The 17,783-nt window shown below is 40.3% G+C and overlaps 1 protein-coding gene across 3 annotated transcripts in view; it reads right to left on the bottom strand.

Moving 5' to 3' along the window:
* Nucleotides 1–17,783, bottom strand: part of LOC126204399 (histone-lysine N-methyltransferase SETDB1-like) — a 334,147-nt gene that overhangs the window by 277,675 nt on the left and 38,689 nt on the right. For 2 of the 3 annotated variants that reach the window (XM_049938775.1, XM_049938776.1), the window contains exons 1-2: nt 15,801–15,901; nt 15,504–15,699 (exon numbers count right to left, since the gene is read on the bottom strand). The exons of the other annotated variant lie outside the window; for it this stretch is intronic. In XM_049938775.1, the coding sequence (XP_049794732.1) occupies nt 15,504–15,699; nt 15,801–15,865 (261 nt within the window). In that variant the 5' untranslated portion in view covers nt 15,866–15,901. Of the gene's footprint in view, nt 1–15,503; nt 15,700–15,800; nt 15,902–17,783 lie in introns of those variants that run through there. 3 annotated transcript variants of the gene reach the window in all.

Genomic DNA, 17,783 nt, shown 5'->3' with positions numbered 1-17,783 from the left:
AAGAGAGTGCTCCTGCTGTCATGTGAAATCACACCCCACATCACAACTCTAGGTGCAGGTCCACTGCATCTAGCACGTGAGTAGGTAGGTTGGAGGCGCTCACATGGCCTCCTCCTAACTAAAGCACAGCCATCACTGGTACCGATGCAGAACTGGTTTTCATCAGAAAACAAAACAGACCTCCAATCTGCCCTCCAATGAGTTCTCGCTTCACCATACTGAAGTCGCAAATGGCAGTGGTTTGGGGTCAGTGGAATGCACGCTACAGGGCCTCTGGTTTAGAGCTGTTCATGAAGTAACCGATTTGCAATAGCTTTTTGTGTCACTGTGGTGCCGACTGCTGCTGCAGACGCAATATGTGGTGCCCCAGCCAAACGCCGAATACGGCGGTGTTCCTTGTCGGTAGTACCACGAAGCCGTCCGGAGCCCAGTCTTCTTGCAACCATACCTTCCGAAGACCAATGCTGCTAGCCACTGTGTACAGTGGTTACATTCCTGCAAAGCCTTTCTGCAATATCGTAGAAGGACGACACAGCTTCTCGTAGTCCCATTACATGACCTCGTTCAAATGCAGTGAGCTGCTGATAATGGTGTCTTCATCATCTTAATGGCATTCTTGACTAACATCAACTCACTAAATCCCATCTAAATGGTAACTAATCCTCACGATCACTACAGCATGCATTCAGAGCAAATCTTCTATGTATCCTGATAGTGGCAATACTAGTGCCACTCTCATGCAAATGGCGCCAAATTTGAATAGACATCACCTTTCGGATGTAGGAACATGTCTACCAACTTCTGTTTATCTCAAACACCTCCTTGTTGTTGGGATTTTTTTCCACGTCAGAGTATATTGGTCATGCCGTTACACAGGTCAGGGCAGATACGAGGCTTCCCTGGGATAATCTGTGGCGAGAGCAACTCCATTCGCATCTGACATCCATCAACCCTAAGTTATAGAGTAAAGAATGCTTTCTAGCTTGGAGATTTGTAATTGTAAAAATGAGTCGGTCCAACAATACGAAATAAGGTGAAAGAGAAATAATCAGGTCAGCAGGTGAGTGAGGCAAGGTGAGTTTCACCTGGGGGCTCTGAATGTGACTGGGCCGTGCCTCCACAGCCGTCCCAACCCTGATCTGTTCTAGTCAAGTATTAAAAGGGGGTGGACTGCACCCACAACTGATGTGGAGTGCTACACTTAAACAGAAAATAGGATGCAGCAGAAAGAAGGAGTTAATTGCATCTTAAAGCAAATAAAACAGAGTAAAAGAGTGATGACCAAGACAGCTGGCAGAGGTAACATCGCAGCTCTCACAGACCTGGAGTGTGACGGGGGACGCTCCAACCCAACCACCCTGTTCCCACCACAAAATTAGTTTACAACATTATATCTGAGAATAAAAATCACTTTCTTGGGAGAAACAAAGAACCAGTTCATATGCCTATGAATCGTTTTCCAATATTAGAAGCACGGAACCAAGCATTCCACGTGGATGTGAGCTACAGTCTGTATGGCTTCACAAAGACGCAGTGGAGGTGGTTCGATACATAAAATCAAATTATCGGTCAATCTGCTATGACAGATGCAGGGGCGATATAGGACGATGGATTCTTTCAAAGGAAGTTGAAGGAGAAGAAATATACAACCATAGGAGTCTCCTTGGTAGTGCGCAGTTTATTAGAGGTGGCAGTAGCCCATTAGATAGTGTTCTATCTCTGACTGGGGAGATCCCATACTTACACCAAGAAATCTGCACCTGGGATTGTCAGAGAAAATGTTGTACAAGTAGCATCTTCTCTGACGAAACAGTTGGCCAGTTCATTCCCTGGGATACCCACATGACTTAGGACCCAGGAAAAATGAGCTGAGAAGAGCGTACAAACAAGGTAAGAGAGAAAGGAGGATGGTGCTTACGAGTTTAAAGGGACTAAACATAATGGTTATCAGTTCCTCTTTTCACTGCAATTTTATGTAAAACAGTGTGAAATAAGGAAAGGAGAATGGTCAGCTCCTGGTCTGTGACCTTATCATTGTGGTTTGAAAATCTGCATGACAGCAGCAGACGGTTAAAAACGACATAAAACTCTGGTAGCCAGAAACAATTACTGGCCACAGGAGATGGATGTTTGTGAGGAAGTGGCCAAAGCTGGAGCTCCCTGCACCCGATGCTAAGAAGTGTCATATTTAGTACAATTAAAATGTGGTGAGAAAATGAAGATTGTTAAAACTAGGAAGCTAATTGGCTTACACAGTTAGATAAATAAGATATGTATATAAATACTTAAAAATGATTGACAGTGCAGAGGGAGACAGTAGCTGGAGGCCAGTCGGGGCATACACCGCAGCGGGAAGTGCTCCCTGGCACCAACCCCTGGTGTCGAACATAGAGATGCATTACGTTTTGTTATAAAATCTGCTTTCCCTCAGAAATCTTTACAGCTTTGTTAGCTGGTAGCTGAGAGGGGACTATAACTATGCACACAGACAAGCAAGGACAGTTGGAGGTACTTGCACAGAACCTTCAATCATATCCTACCTGGTCTTCCTAGTTTTGGGCTATTTGCAAATAGACTGAACTGCTGGCTGCAAGAAGGAGTCAAGTAACACAAACAGGAGGGGTCTGACAGATTGCAAGCTCTTAGTCCATCACAAGTTTCTGACATCTGACCCTCAGTAGTAAGATACCAGCTTCCACCAGAAGGCTATCTACAGGATTTGTAAGGAAGGTTCCAATTGCCAACCACACACGATTTTGGTGAACAGAGTCTAACAAGGCCAGTTCTGATGGTGCTGCCAACCAATAGGCGACACACCATATATCCACGGGGGACAAGATCAAGGCTTCGTACATTCACAGAACTGTGTGGTCTGTGCCCCAGGAAATGCCACTGAGGAATGTGGCGGTATTAAGGTTACTCATGCAATTTGTCTTTAACTGGTGTATGTGTGGTAACCCATTAACTTATCACCTTCATGCAGAAGGCCAAAAAAGATGAAATTTTCGGTAACTTCAAGTAACTGGTTACTAAAGTAAGCTTCTGGATGAGTATTCAGTCATGAGTCGACAAAAGTGCATGATGTGAGTTTTCCTGGGAGAAAATTCATATCCATGATTCAGGGTCGAGTAAAGTACTTTTTATATAGCCTGCTGAAGTTGGCACTCTGCAGCACACAATTATGTAGAGCTGTAATACAGGTGAAGGTCACCCACACATAGCCCATTAGTTAAGTTGGTCAATAATTAATCCAAAATTTTGAGTGTCTAGTCAGTTACAGGATAGGAATGATAATACCCTCTATCTAAAGGGGAAGGAAATTCCTCTTCTCACCAAATACAACTGAAAAAAAAACAAAGATGTGTTTTATGCTGTCATTACTAAGACGTTTGGATTTGACTGCTGATTTTATAGATATTGGGGATGCGTCTCAGCACAATGCACTGCTAAAGTGCTGCAAAACTCTCATTTCTTAAATGGAACACTGTACAATTCAAGGCCTTGTGCACAGAAGCATAAATATTTTTGCTCTGCCGCATTTGCTCTGCCACACATTTCCAGGTCAGGAAATAAGGGTGTTAGTCACTGGATGCGGACACTTCAGTGAACTGAGCTGCGAAACATTAACAATGACCATGGGATGAGTAAAGATGCCACATGTGAGGGAGATGTCTGAACCTACTGTAGATGGTTTGTGGCTGCAAATACTATGGAGTTGAGACCATACTTGACACAATATGATGTGGGTCCCCACAAATGATACAGGCTGTTCCTAACACTCCTGCTTTCTCCTTTTTAACAAAAACCATGCTTTCACTTGAAGTCACTTGTAGGGTATTAAATTTTCCGTTAAAGGGTGGTGTCTGTATCACTGAAGTTTCCTTCTATACTCTTCAATAGCGGCAGCTCTTCCTTCAGATCACCATGGCACAGTCTTCCAGCAGAGGGGGTCTGAAGAAGAGTTTTGTGGGTTCCACAGCGTGTACAATTGTGCCAACAGCACCTTGTACCACTCCTCCTATATCTTTTCTTAGCTGGCTTCATAAGCAGATTTGTTGGTGAAAGCCTGACAGTCAGTTTCCCGAAGTGATCAACGTGGTATGTACTCCACTGGCCAATGGTTAGAGGGAGGGAGGGAGAGGGGGGAGTGCTCATCATTGCAGAGGTGCCCATGGATGTTCCAGTGGATCAAGGATGAGATGCTCAGGCTTCAGACTGTAACATCTATGGCTGAGTACATTTTATGGGGTGTGTTGAAACATGTTGCAGTTCCACTGGTAAGTAGGCAGAATCCCAGTTCAGAAATTAATCACTGTAGTACCTGGCTCCTGCCAGATGTGTTTTTGCTGCCCCAAAAAGGACTCTTTAACTCCCTCAGGTTTGCAGGTCTGCTTTCATGTGCTATCCTTCCACGTCTAACAAGCATCTCTCATTAGTACAGCAGAAGGGTATGACAGAAGCTGCCATGTCAATCAATGTTATCCTTATATCATCTCTGAAAATGAGGAACAAAATTTACTCCATGCCGCTCTAGGTTAGTGCACAATTATTTGCCCATTTATATTGTTATGTTGCAATGGTAGATGTGACCTCGAATCCTGTTGAGTTGTTATGAAGAGAGAGATCCCTGACATCACAGGGCTGAAATGCCTTGGGCAAACTGGCAAAGCCCACCCATCTCAGTACAAGGTTATCTGATTTGCCAGCCGTGGCCTGGAGTCCAAATATCCTGGATCGGACAGTCACCTACTTCTAAGAATACATGGGGAGGTTATCTCAGACTACATGGGGAGGTTACAGCTCAGGCACCAGAATGTCGACCCCTGCATTGTTAGTAGGCTACAACTGATAGTAAATTAAGACAATGCCTCCCTACCCATCATAAATGGGCTACTGTGCTGAATTTTGAGTGCTCTAATAGGTGCTGGGGGTCACAGAGCAAGGTGAATAGAATACACACTATGTAAGGCATCTTTCTCCATGACTTGCCCTTCTGTGAAATTTAGAGAAGTGGAGGTCAAACGCTAAAAGGGGATCATAAGTAATTAAGCAAACAAGGTTGAGGGAATTGTTGTGAAAAGAACTAAAACTGATGGGTGACTTGATAATAATAGCCTAGTTGTCAATGTAAAAGCTTGGCATGATTAAGGCTCTTTTTAGTTGCCTCTTACGGCAAGCATGGAATAACCACGGGTCTATTCTAGCCCTCTGGCATCCTACGATAAATTTATACGTTAAAAATTTGCTCCTTTAGAGAAATGTTTTTCTTGCTGTTGCCATTCTGCATTTTATACCTCACCTACTTTGGCAGTTATCAGATGTTTTGCTGCCCGAATAGCACAACTCTGCTACTGCTGCCACTTTTATTGTCTCATTTTGTAATCTAATTCACTCCACATTGTGTGATTTAATTCAACTACATTCCATTACCCTCTTTTTACTTTTGTTGATATTCATTTTCTAAACACTATCCATTCCATTCAATTCTTCTTGTTCAGTCCCATACCATCTCTGACAAAATTACTATGTCAAGACCAAACTGAACAGTTTTAATTTTCTGTTCTTGGACTTTAATTCCCTTCACAAATTTTCCCGTGGTATCCATAACTGCTTACTCAACATATAAAATGAATAAATAATGTTGGAGAGGCTAAAATCTCTGTCTCCCTTCTCAAGTACTGCTTAACTTTCGTGTCCTTCGACTATTGTAATGCAGTCTGGTACCTGTACAAGTTTCAAAATAACTTTTAGGTTCTGGTATTTGTTTCCTGTTACCTTCAAAATTTCAAAGACAGCAGCCCAGCCACTGTCAAATATTTTCCCCAAGACTGCAAATGCTATAAATGCCATTTTGCCTTTCTTCAACCATCTTCTCCACTAAGTCACACAGTCAGTCTTACCTTGTTTGTTCCCATATTTCTCCAGAAGTCAAACTGGTCTTGCCCAAGGTCACCTTCCACCAGTTTTTTTCATTCTTCTGTAAATAATTGATATAAGTATTTGCAATCATAACATTAAACTGATGGTTCCATAATATTCTCATCTGTCAATAAGTCATCTTTGAATTTGATATTATTACATTCTTGTTTAAGTCTAGGGCTGTTTCACCAATCTCATACCTCTCACATCATGTGGAATAGTTTTGTCATGGCAGGCTCACCCAAAGTTCTCATTAACTCAGAGGGAATATTGCCTATTCCAGGGGCCTCGTTTCCACTTATGTCTTTCAGTGCTATGTCAAATTCTTCTTGCAGTATCAAATCTCCCTCTTCTCTTCATTTACTTCTTCTTCTTTCTGCAATACTGCCATGAAGTTAACTTCTCCTGAGGCACTTACATGTATTCCTTCCATCTTTCAACCTTCCATTCTTTGCTTAGCTACTGGCCATCTGAACTCTTGACATTCATACAGCTTTTTCTATTTTCTCCAAAGGTCTCTGATTTTCCTATAGGCAGGAGCTGCTATTCTCCTAGTCATGCATGCTTCTACAGTCTTGCATCTGTCTTCTAGCCATTCCTGCTATGACATTTTGAATTTTATGTCAAAATGTATCCATATACATGTAAAAATCAAAGTGACTCAGACTACCTTAAGATTATACCAAAGTAAGAAAAAGGAAAAAACTGGGAGAGGTTTAAAAGTCATGCAACTTTTTGCCACACTTGGCTCCAGTTTACCTTGAAATATAGGATGGTGAACACAAACCATTAAGCAAAACATATTATCATAGTCTTAAGGTTTTCACTGCCCAATTGATATGATGATGCCAATAAGCCAAGCCACAGTTAACTTCAATACGATAAGAGAAGCATCTAAAACAAACATTTTAATATATTCCGCATCTATCTCATCCAAACGATTTAAAGATACATACAGTGAAAGACTATACGTCTTAATCAGAAGTGTTGGTGTGAGTTTTGACTCTTTGCACATTATCACCACACGACAGCACAAGTACATTCCTTCGTAATGGAAGGTGTTACTCAAAGGATTTCGTAAGGCGATCTATTACTCTGCGAAGATGGCTGTGTAGTATCTTGCAGTTCTAGTGCAGAGCAGCAGCTTCTTTGTAATGTAGCAAGGGTGACTCTAGGTATTCTTTTAGACTGCCTTCTTGAAAGTGTAGTCACAGTGAGTGAGAATGCTATGGGAACAGCATTGCACTTCAGTTTCTTCTTGTCATCTAATTTTACTAGCTGGTCATCAGCATATTTGTTAGAAGAAGTAACACTCGCAAGGGAATATGCAAACACGAAGATAAAAAGGCACACATTTAACATATGAAGCTAAATACTAAGACTACAGCGATAGTATTGAAAAAACAGTCGTCCACTGTATGCAAACCAAGAATAAAATTGTTTGTCACCAGAATAAGTATTCGACTTTTACACTATGAATCTTGTACAAATGTCACAAGCACAAGCACTCATTTCAGTCCCCCCCCACCACCACCACCGGAGCATCTAATCATCATTATACTTTCATGCCATAAAAATAATGTTCTTTCACTTAGCTTCTCTCTCTCTCTCTCTCTCTCTCTCTCTCTCTCTCTCTCTCTCTCTCTTTCTATATATGTGGTACTTAGTTGCCATTTTGTAATTTTGTTCACTGAAATGCTAGAGAACTTTGTTTGGTAAAATAGTATTGTGAAACATACTACTACTTTTTCTCCTGCAAGTCACTCTCCTACATGTCGAACAAACCTGTAACCATTCTTGATGTCCTTCTTTGTGTATGTTCAATACCTCATATTTGTTCTATTTGGAATGGGTCTCACATGCTTCAGAAATATTTCAGGGTATATCAAATGAGTGTTCTGGAAGCAATCGCCTTTGTAGGCTGACTGCAATTTCTCAGCATCCCATCAATGAACTTAAGTTGCTAGGTGCTTACACTCGATTGAATTTGTGTGGACATCTCTTTCATATCACTGAAAATTGTTACACACAGATACTTTTATAAGCTGACGTGGCCGAGCTATGATTCACTGATGTTATAGTCAAATAATACTACATTTTTGTCTTTTGTGAAGTTCATAATTTTGTGTTTCTGTACATTTAGAGAAGTTGCTAATCTCTGCACCACTTTGATATCTTATCAAGATCTGGCTGAATAGGTACAGACCCCCCCCCCCCCCCCTCACCCCTCTCCCCAGCCGAAAGTCCTACTTCATTATAGATAACTGCATCAAGTCCAATGTTACTAAGGATATTATCTGCCATGTCATTAACACACAATAAGAACAAGTTTCTGAACACACATCCCTGTGGCATACCTGTGGTTTAGTCTATATAAGTGAATGACTCTCTGCCGAAAATAACATCCTGGGTCCTTCATACCAAGAAATTCTCAATCCAGTCACAAAAATTGGGTAATAACCCACAGTACTGTGTTGGCCCTGCCACGACCTTTAGGATGTCATGAGACAAAAAGCAAGATTTTCATTTCACATTAATGATGTTTTCAGAATCCATGCCAGTTGGCATGGAGATCAGTCTGTGTAAGATACCTCATTAGATTTCCGCTCAGAATTGTTCTAAGATTTATTTCACACAGATTTTGTAAGTAGTGGGCTTGACAAGAGGGTCCTAAATCTACATCTACATCCACACTCCGCAAGCCACCCGACGGTGTGTGGCGGAGGGTACCTTGAGTACCTCTATCGGTTCTCCCTTCTATTCCAGTCTCGTATTGCTCGTGGAAAGAAGGATTGTCGGTATGCCTCTGTGTGGGCTCTAATCTCTCTGATTTTATCCTCATGGTCTCTTCGCGAGATATACGTAGGAGGGAGCAATATACTGCTTGACTCCTCGGTGAAGGTATGTTCTCGAAACTTCAACAAAAGCTCGTACCGAGCTACTGAGCGTCTCTCCTGCAGAGTCTTCTACTGGAGACTATCTATCATCTCCGTAACGCCTTCGCAATTACTAAATGATCCTGTAACGAAGTGCGCTGCTCTCTGTTGGATCTTCTCTATCTCTTTTATCAAGCATATCTGGTACGGATCCCACGCTGCTGAGCAGTATTCAAGCAGTGCGCGAACAAGCGTACTGTAACCTACTTCCTTTGTTTTCGGATTGCGTTTCCTAAGAAACAATAATAAATTTTATCCCTAATACTACTTACAACATATAACTTGATAACCTACTCCTGACTCAAAAATATTATACTGAGTGACAACAAGCACACCTGACTTCTTAGAGAATATCTATATGGAAACTGGTATCAGTGACCACAAGGCTGGTATAGAAATAATGTATGTACAATGTACTACTACAGTGTCCAGCCACATTAATGTGACCATCTCTCAAAAGCCTGAATAACCACCTTTTGCAGTGCAGATTACTGCAAGACATTCAGGAAGAGGATCAAATGAGATTCTAGAAGGCACCGACAGTGACATGGACAGCTATGCTAAGTTTCCTGGCACAGTATCCACAGCACTTACAGACCAATCGTGGTGGTCCCACAGATTATCGATTTAGTTTAAATCAGTGGAGATCAGTGACTTAATCCTCGTGCTCTTCGAATCATGCACATACACTGCAAGCTGTGTGACACGTAACACTGTCCAGTTAGTACATGCCATAAGCTCCCCAATCACACTTGTGCTTGTGCTGATCCACTGTGCCTTTCAGAATGATGAGAACACTCCGGGGATGGCACAAAAACATTCCTCAGACCATAACGCTCCCTGCTCCAGTATGGACCCTTCCGGCAATTGTTGTAGGGTGTTAACTTCCAGCCATTTGATGTCATACACGCCTATGGCCATCTGTCCAATGGAACACAAAACATTATTCATCTGCATAGGCCACAGGTCGCCACTCAGTGGATATCCAACTGCAGTGTTTGCGTCCAAATTCCAGCCTTCGTTGCTGATGAACAGCTGTCAGCATGGGTGCATAAACCAGGCACCTGCTGTGGAGACTCATACGCAGCAACATTCACTGAACAGTCATTGAGGAGACACTGTTGGTAGCTCCTTATTTCATTTGGGTGGTCAGCTGCTCAACAGTGGCACATCTAGTTGCCTGTACATATCTCCGCAGCTGTCATTTACCTCTATCATCTACAACCCTGTGGTGTACCATATGTACCTTGGCACAGGTTTTGGGAAGCACTATTTTGACATGCATGGTATACTTTAACCACGATGGCATATAAACTTAGGTATTTAAGAAATGCTTCCACCCTTGGCTTGAAAGCCAATGATCATGCCCTTTGCACATCAGATAAAACACACCATCACTGCATTATGACAATAGTTGCAATATTTTCCATTTCTACCCTGACACGAGTTACATACCCTCCAATGCTAGTGTTGTCACTTGCCGTTTTTGAGTCATGATTGCACATTGACCTCGAACTTAGGTGGTGGTCACATTAATGTGACTGGACTATGTAAAACAAAGAGAAAGATTTTTACCTTCAGTAAACCAGATGGCGAGGTAGTACTGTCATATCTCAAGGAGGAACTTTTACCTTTTAGCTTCAGATAGGAGCATTTAGAGTAATTGATGGTCGAGTTCAGAATAAAAGTTGACCAAGTACTAGTAAATGGCTCTGAGAACTATGGGACTTCACATGTGAGGTCAGCAGTCCCCTACCAGTAAATAAAACAGTACATGAGGGGAAGGAACCTTCACAGCATACGGTCTCTGTAAAGCAAAACTTCTAAAGAACCAGACTTCTGTACAAAAGGTGTACAACAAACCATAGAGCTATACATTGGGAGATGCTGAACCAAACTCATTTGGATGTCACAAAGGCAATGTATAAAGCCTTCAATGACTACCATAACGGAAATTTATCAAAGAATACTCGCGTAACATAATGAAATTTCAGTTGTACGTGAAGTGGTACCACAGTCAGTGTCCAGGCTCTTACAGATCATACAGAAACTGAAATAGAGTTCAACAAAAAAAGTAGTAATGATCAACTCCCATTTAAAAACGTTTCCTTTAAAAAGGCATATGTTCCAGTACTGCCCAAGTTTTATTTTCACACCACTGCAAAGATGAGTGATGTGGACAGCAGCATCTATGGCATTTAAAAGCCAGTTCAAGAACGTTTTGCCACAAATGCGACGTATCATTTGGCGCCTCTGCCCACAGTGCTCTGTTCCTATTTGAGCTAGGAACAAGAGGCAAAAAGCTTTTTGGTTTAGCCTGGAACAGCGGCCATTTCTTTCGCCATTCGAACACCTGTCTTATTGTAGCTGTGTTACAGTATATTAAGCATGGTTTGAACGCCGAACCGGATCTGAAGTCGAGGAAAATTGTGTGAATCGATTAATTCCATTTCCAAAAGATTTTAACTGAGCTGAAATTAATGCTCAGCTAATGGAACTATTTGTCCGGGAAACATTGTGATTTTATGTGCAAAAAATGAAAATAAAAATAGAAAATTAAAAAAATCTGGGAGGTTTTTAATGTGGTCCACTTCTATAATTTAAACTTGCACGAATCAGCTCAAACTTTGCACGAACGTAGATAAATGGACAAAGACGGAACGATTTTTTTATGTAATAATCTCTATCCGTTTTCGAGATACGATGGTTTAAAGTCGCGCTACATGTATCACGTAAAATTTGTTCTTACATGAATAGAATGCGCGGATATGGTTTAAAATCAATAAAATAAATAAAAATGATGCATCCTTACCATAAAACTGAAACTTGGTTCCAAAAATTCGGATTTTACGTGGAAAAAAACATCTATTTTGTGAGGCTTTTTACGCATGCCGCGTATATGTTTCAAACTTGCGCGAATCGGCTTATTTTTTTAGGAAGATACACGAATACATGTAATTAATTGTCGCCTTGTTACAGCTTTGCCCATCGTCACAATATAAGCAACATGGCTCGAAATACAATATAAAAACCTATTACGAATTAGACGTCGTCTGACTCAACAAAAAACTACATTAGTTGCGGTATAATATCAAAATTACTACAGAGTAAAAGTTGGGAACCAGAATGAAAAATCCTCCTACCACAGCACAAAAAGGGCGAATACGTTCTGGGCAGAGTTAGTGACGTAAAAGAAGGGGACTAGCTCTTCGATTTAATTGGCAACTTCGAAGGCTCGTAAATCAAAACATCTTGACATATTCGCACTTTTTACGAGTTAATACTACTTCCCCAGCACTGTTAGCTCTCTTAGCTGTAAGGTTTTGGCACACCTACATCTTACAATTTATAAGCTGAGGTCCCTGAACTTGTGCGCAAAATGCAGATTTGCCAGCCATAGTATATAATGTATGAAACATGGCTGAAGAGCGTACATGTGAAAGCCAAACAGTTTTTTTTTTTTTTTTGATAAAATTTTTGGAGCTGGATTTGTTCATGTGAGGACGCTAAAGCAATTTTTTGATTCTCTCTCTCTCTCTCTCTCTCTCTCTCTCTCGTGTGTGTGTGTGTGTGAGAGAGAGAGAGAGAGAGAGAGAGAGAGAGAGAGAGAGACACAAATGTATGTGCTTCTAGAAAGTGGTGTGCATCTTCAATTTAAGTATCTGAGATTGGGGGTTCATCAATAACGCGAAGTATCCCGGAGTGGGGATGCATTCTGAACTTTAACGACACATTGTGTCATAGTGCATGACGTAACAAATGCCACGTCGGATGACATGATGGAACGTGTATCGTGTTACAAATGGTTCAAATGGCTCTGAGCACTAGGGGACGTAACATCTATGGTGATCAGTCCCCTGGAACTTAGAACTACTTAAACCTAACTAACCTAAGGACATCACACAACACCCAGTCATCACGAGGCAGAGTATCGTGTTACACAACATGGAATAATGTTGCTTTACCTGAAATCTTGTCGTTCTCATGCGCCTGGCGCCACTCTCACCTTGGCCCCCCAAGCTACTCCTTCTGATCCTTGTGCCATCCTTTATAGAGATCGATTCATTATGATTTTATAGTATAATATAGATATGGTGCCAGTAAACTACCTCCAGTTTCATTGTATCTATAGCAAATCGCTGAGAAACTTTGTTTTCCTCGTGTGTGGAAGAAGATGCACATAATCTTAATTTTCCGGAGTTTACATAATATTTCAGTTGTAAACAAATACTTTTGCACATGTTGTTATGGTACCTCAATATTTGATTGTCACTTTTATAAATCAGTTTCTACACGACAGCACTGCACTCAAATGTTCTAGGCAGTTTTCATAGAAGCTGACTCACAAGCTAGTACATTCAGGTCAACTTTTTGAGATCAGTGAGCTACAAAGAGCATGGGATGCCGAGAGAGAAGTTTTCAGTGCACGAATTTCGTAGAATTTTGTTGGTAAGTCGTTAAATTCTCAAAATAAAATTAATTTATTATGATACTATAGCGTAACACATAGTAGATACGTTAATAATAATCTGCTTCCCCCTTCACTGTATCTAATGCGGCAAGCTTGAGCCCTTCTGAGATCTATCTTTTGGGAAATGTGTTTGGTGACATTGGCTCCTACTCTGAGTATGAAGTATATGCAGAAGCAGAGAATGCTCTAATAGGAACTCTCAGAGGCACCAATAACCACAAAACATAGCACTGTTTTGATGAAGTTCAGTCAAACAGTGAAAGAGTATAAGAGTGTATTTCTAAATTATAACCAGATTCTGAAATTTCTAATATGTCTGGACTTACTCCATATCAGATGAAGTTCTCTAAACAGGGAATGACTCCATGTAAACTTAATAATCAAAATTTTTACTACCAGTTTGTCCGAGAGTTCCTGTGAATTTGAACTCCCCTTTAGGCGTGATTCGAGAAAATTTTCTATTACTTCATTGATGCATATACACTTTACAGGACTAGCTTTCCTGCTGCGAATAATAAACCTCCACCATATTTAAAATTTAGAAATATCGTAGCCAATGAGCTACGTGGAATATTTTTGCTCAAAACTGAACATCGGGCAGACACCATGCACAAAAATATAATCAGCAAGTCAAAATTTGAGTAAAGAGCTACAGGATTCCGATGGATGCAGTTCAGGAATGGGCTGATTATAAGCCTACAGCAGGTATATCAAGGAGATGTGCATTTTACAGCACAAGAAACAACTAAAACGTAGGAAGTTAGCATGCACTACCTGAAATGTAGCTTTGTGCAGACGGTGCTTTGGACCTGCCACCAGCAAAACTAAGCAACGGAACAAATCTGGTTTATGTGTGTGTGTTTTTTACGGTTTTAATGCGTGTACATAAAATAACAAAAGATAACAACAAATAAAGCTTTTGTTTCCTCTGTTTACTGTTGTTTTAATAAAAGATCCCATTTTCGCGATGTGGTTAAAATATCGACCATAGAAATGGCACTTCCACAGAACGGATTGTGGTCAATAGTTTGCCAAGCATAAAAATTTATGATAATTAGTGCCACAGGATTTTTCAAAACGTAAATATTTCTTACATATCTGGGTATGATCGAAAGTTTTGCCCTACAGAGGATTTTTAGCTCTTGGGTGTTTACAAAAAGCTGAAATTCCGTTGTCACCACAAAGATGGTGAACAAGTGGGCTCAGCTGGTTGGTGTGTGCGGCTTAAATACCTGCATGGTAAATTATATATTCGTCAGTTTTCACTACAATCTCGGAAACTGTAGTGTACTTATCATTACTGACTTTTCCTCACTCGATTAACGGATATAACTTTTTTGTTACGTCACAATTAAGTAGAAAGTTTGACCGGAAAACATAATACCGAATCAATGTTCATGCCGAAGTAACAATTCTAAAGCAGATTAGATTTACACAGAATACTTGTTTGAAACCACTACAGAGGTTAGAATACAGGATGAATCTACCGAGTGGAAACCATCATACGTCATACAACAGGTTCCTCGACCATGCTCTTCACAGGGGTGTGCAGCGTATCGATCTACTACGGGGAGGGGAGAGAAGAGGGGATGGCGTTGCTCCACTCCACCCCCCGTATAGATCATAACCAGCATATGGAGCCATAGTAGGTGACCCATAATGTGTGTTTTCTTTTAAATCACTGTGTGAAATTTAGAAACACGCACCAGCTTAAATTAACTGGAGCGGATAGCTTTCGTGGAGGTACACTAATCATCAGATGGTTGTAAAAGTGATTTGTTGACGCGAATGCTCGTTCGTTACGTACGGCCTACGTCGCGGCAAAATAAAAGATAGTTCTGTTTTACAATAGGGATAAAACTATCAGTTTTAGTAATTCAAAGTACAAATGGCAGATGTTACTTCCTATCATCTTATTAGCAAGACTCACGACTTATTCACATCTTATAAATTTCGAAGAATGATTCCTTGCCTGGCCACAACATTCACTCACTGGATTATCTGAAAACAATAACAAGAAAGTAAAAACACACAATGCACGACGGCTATTGTGACACAGTTTGCCAAAAGCACAGATAAACAAGTCTAACATCCCGTAAAAGATATACGCACCACACATTGAAAAAGCACCACACATTGAAAAATTACAATCATTTACGAAAATCTAGTGAACTTACATTCTGCATGCGTGTCGGAAATGAGAATATGCACGGCACTGCACCGTCTCTAATACGAACACATAATAACGACGTTCGATCAATGTCAGCTTCACGGAAATGATCTGAACATATTTTGCTAGATTTTGTCGGTTCCCAGTCTTTTCGTCGCAATGCCTTGATCCACAAGCGTCTCAATGCGTTGTCTTTCGGGAAGCTAAATGTCGTAAACACAAAAATTTGAAGTCGTGAAGTGAAAAAAAAAATAGAAACGAAGTCAATGCTTTAACCAAGTATTAGCTTAGCTGAAGCATTTACCTGTGGAAAGTAGCACCTGACTTTCCGCTTCTATTTGTGCAACCGTAGGCAACACAAGTAACCATTTTCACAAAATTTATGTTTCAGAGAATAACACGTACACTCCACGCCCGACTTTTTGGGCTAACAAACATGACGGAGTGCAGCCACTACTGGCGGATAACATTAAGGTGTGACCACAGGATGCCTTTTTCTGTTCAACTTTGCACATGCGCCAACATTTCCGGAAGCGCAGCTACGCATGCGCATGCCTCATTTCCCCGAAATGGGGGCTGTGCGTAAGGGCGCATTACTTCCCGGATTTACCATACGACAGGCAGATGTGGTCGATGTGTGTTTCGTAGTGTAGTGCGTTGAGTTGGGATGGAGGTGGTTGTTGAAATGATCGGTTTTCTGTTACACAGTTTTTTTTTTCATCTTTGGCTTAATCCGACCGTTAAAATAACCGGTTTCTGAAATTTACATTTTTTTGCTATTATTTCCAACAATAAACAGACATCGAACAAAGATTGAAAAATTTCGTCACACTTCCGCAATGTTAAGTTTGAAGATACACAGATTCAAACAAGGGCCAATAAAAGAAAACTTCGTCCGTCCAATGTTCGCTGTTTCTCTCGAAAAGTAATTAGGGGTTGAATACTACAAAAAAATTCACCACTGTTCTCCTACTGGTTCTAATTTTTTAATATATGTTAAAAATAACATTACAATCAAGTATCATAGCACTATTTCGCATTACGAATAGTCAGTGCTAAAGGATGAAAATTGAGGTTGGAAAACTTTATGTTTTAGCAATCAGCTAATTTCGATTTTTATTAAAAACTGTGAATGATTTGAAAAGTTTTCAATTTATTACTGTTGTAAATTCCTTTCTATTTTATTATTTCATAGAAGTCGTGGATAAATAATAACCTTTTGTTTAAAATTTGTAGCGTTCTTTTTCTGTAACTATTTCTTAGGAAATATATCTACAATTTTTATTGCAATTTGAATAAATTGATTTTTTACTGACAAAACCAAAAATGCTCTTCCAAAATATTCAAATTAACAATTAAATACAAGACAAAATATACTAGTTCTAAAATGTATTGACCTATAAGTTGACTGCTTTGGTAAGAAACAACATCATTCAAAGACGATAACAATCCTTCAAAGGTTATGGAACGTCTAGCCAAACTGGATTTTAAGAAAAAAGTTTTACCTAAAACCAAAAATTTTAACGCTACAGCTATGGCAAATTGAAATATCCGTTATATACCGGTTGTCAGTAAAAAAGAAAAATATACCTGGTTATAACAGAGGTCAAAAAATACCGGTTATTCAGAACTAAAATACTGATTTCAGTTTTACCTGGTAGGTTCTTTCCATCCCTAGTGTTGATGCAGTAATGTCTCTTGACTCCAAATAAAACACGTAGAACTTTATATAGTATAATAGACAAAGAGAGCTCGTATGGAATGCCGCTTTAAAGATCATATGAATAAAAATTTGCAACGTCAAGTATTAGGCTTAGTCTTCGATCATATTACTGTGAAGAATACCATGTCTCAGAGTAGGAAATTAGAGAAGAAACAGCCTATGGATCCATGAAAAGCGTATATGAATACTTTGGGCGGATATTAATGTTACAGCGCATTAATAGCACAACACTTCAACAGTCTGACATCTGAACAGATGAAAATATGGTATAGGTGGAACTGCTCAACAAGCTACAGCACTGGTTGGTTGGTTGATTATGGTTGAAGGGACCAAACAGCAAGGTCATCAGTCCTTTGTTTCAAGGTGGTCCATTCGGACGGATTTACATCTTAGAAGAGTCATAACGATAAAAGGTAAAAGGCTAAAAAACGTAAAAGTGCAGTCGTGTTGTCAATGGTGAAGACAAAACGACTGAAGTCAGCAAGTGAGCAACCCCAAGGCTATGCTGGAGGCAGGAAATATACCACCCCTGGTACAGTACAAGCAAGACCACTTGCTATTCAA

This window comes from Schistocerca nitens, chromosome 9, assembly GCF_023898315.1.
Source record: "Schistocerca nitens isolate TAMUIC-IGC-003100 chromosome 9, iqSchNite1.1, whole genome shotgun sequence".
Lineage (NCBI taxonomy): Eukaryota > Metazoa > Arthropoda > Insecta > Orthoptera > Acrididae > Schistocerca > Schistocerca nitens.
This window is presented reverse-complemented; position numbering and strand designations above follow the sequence as displayed.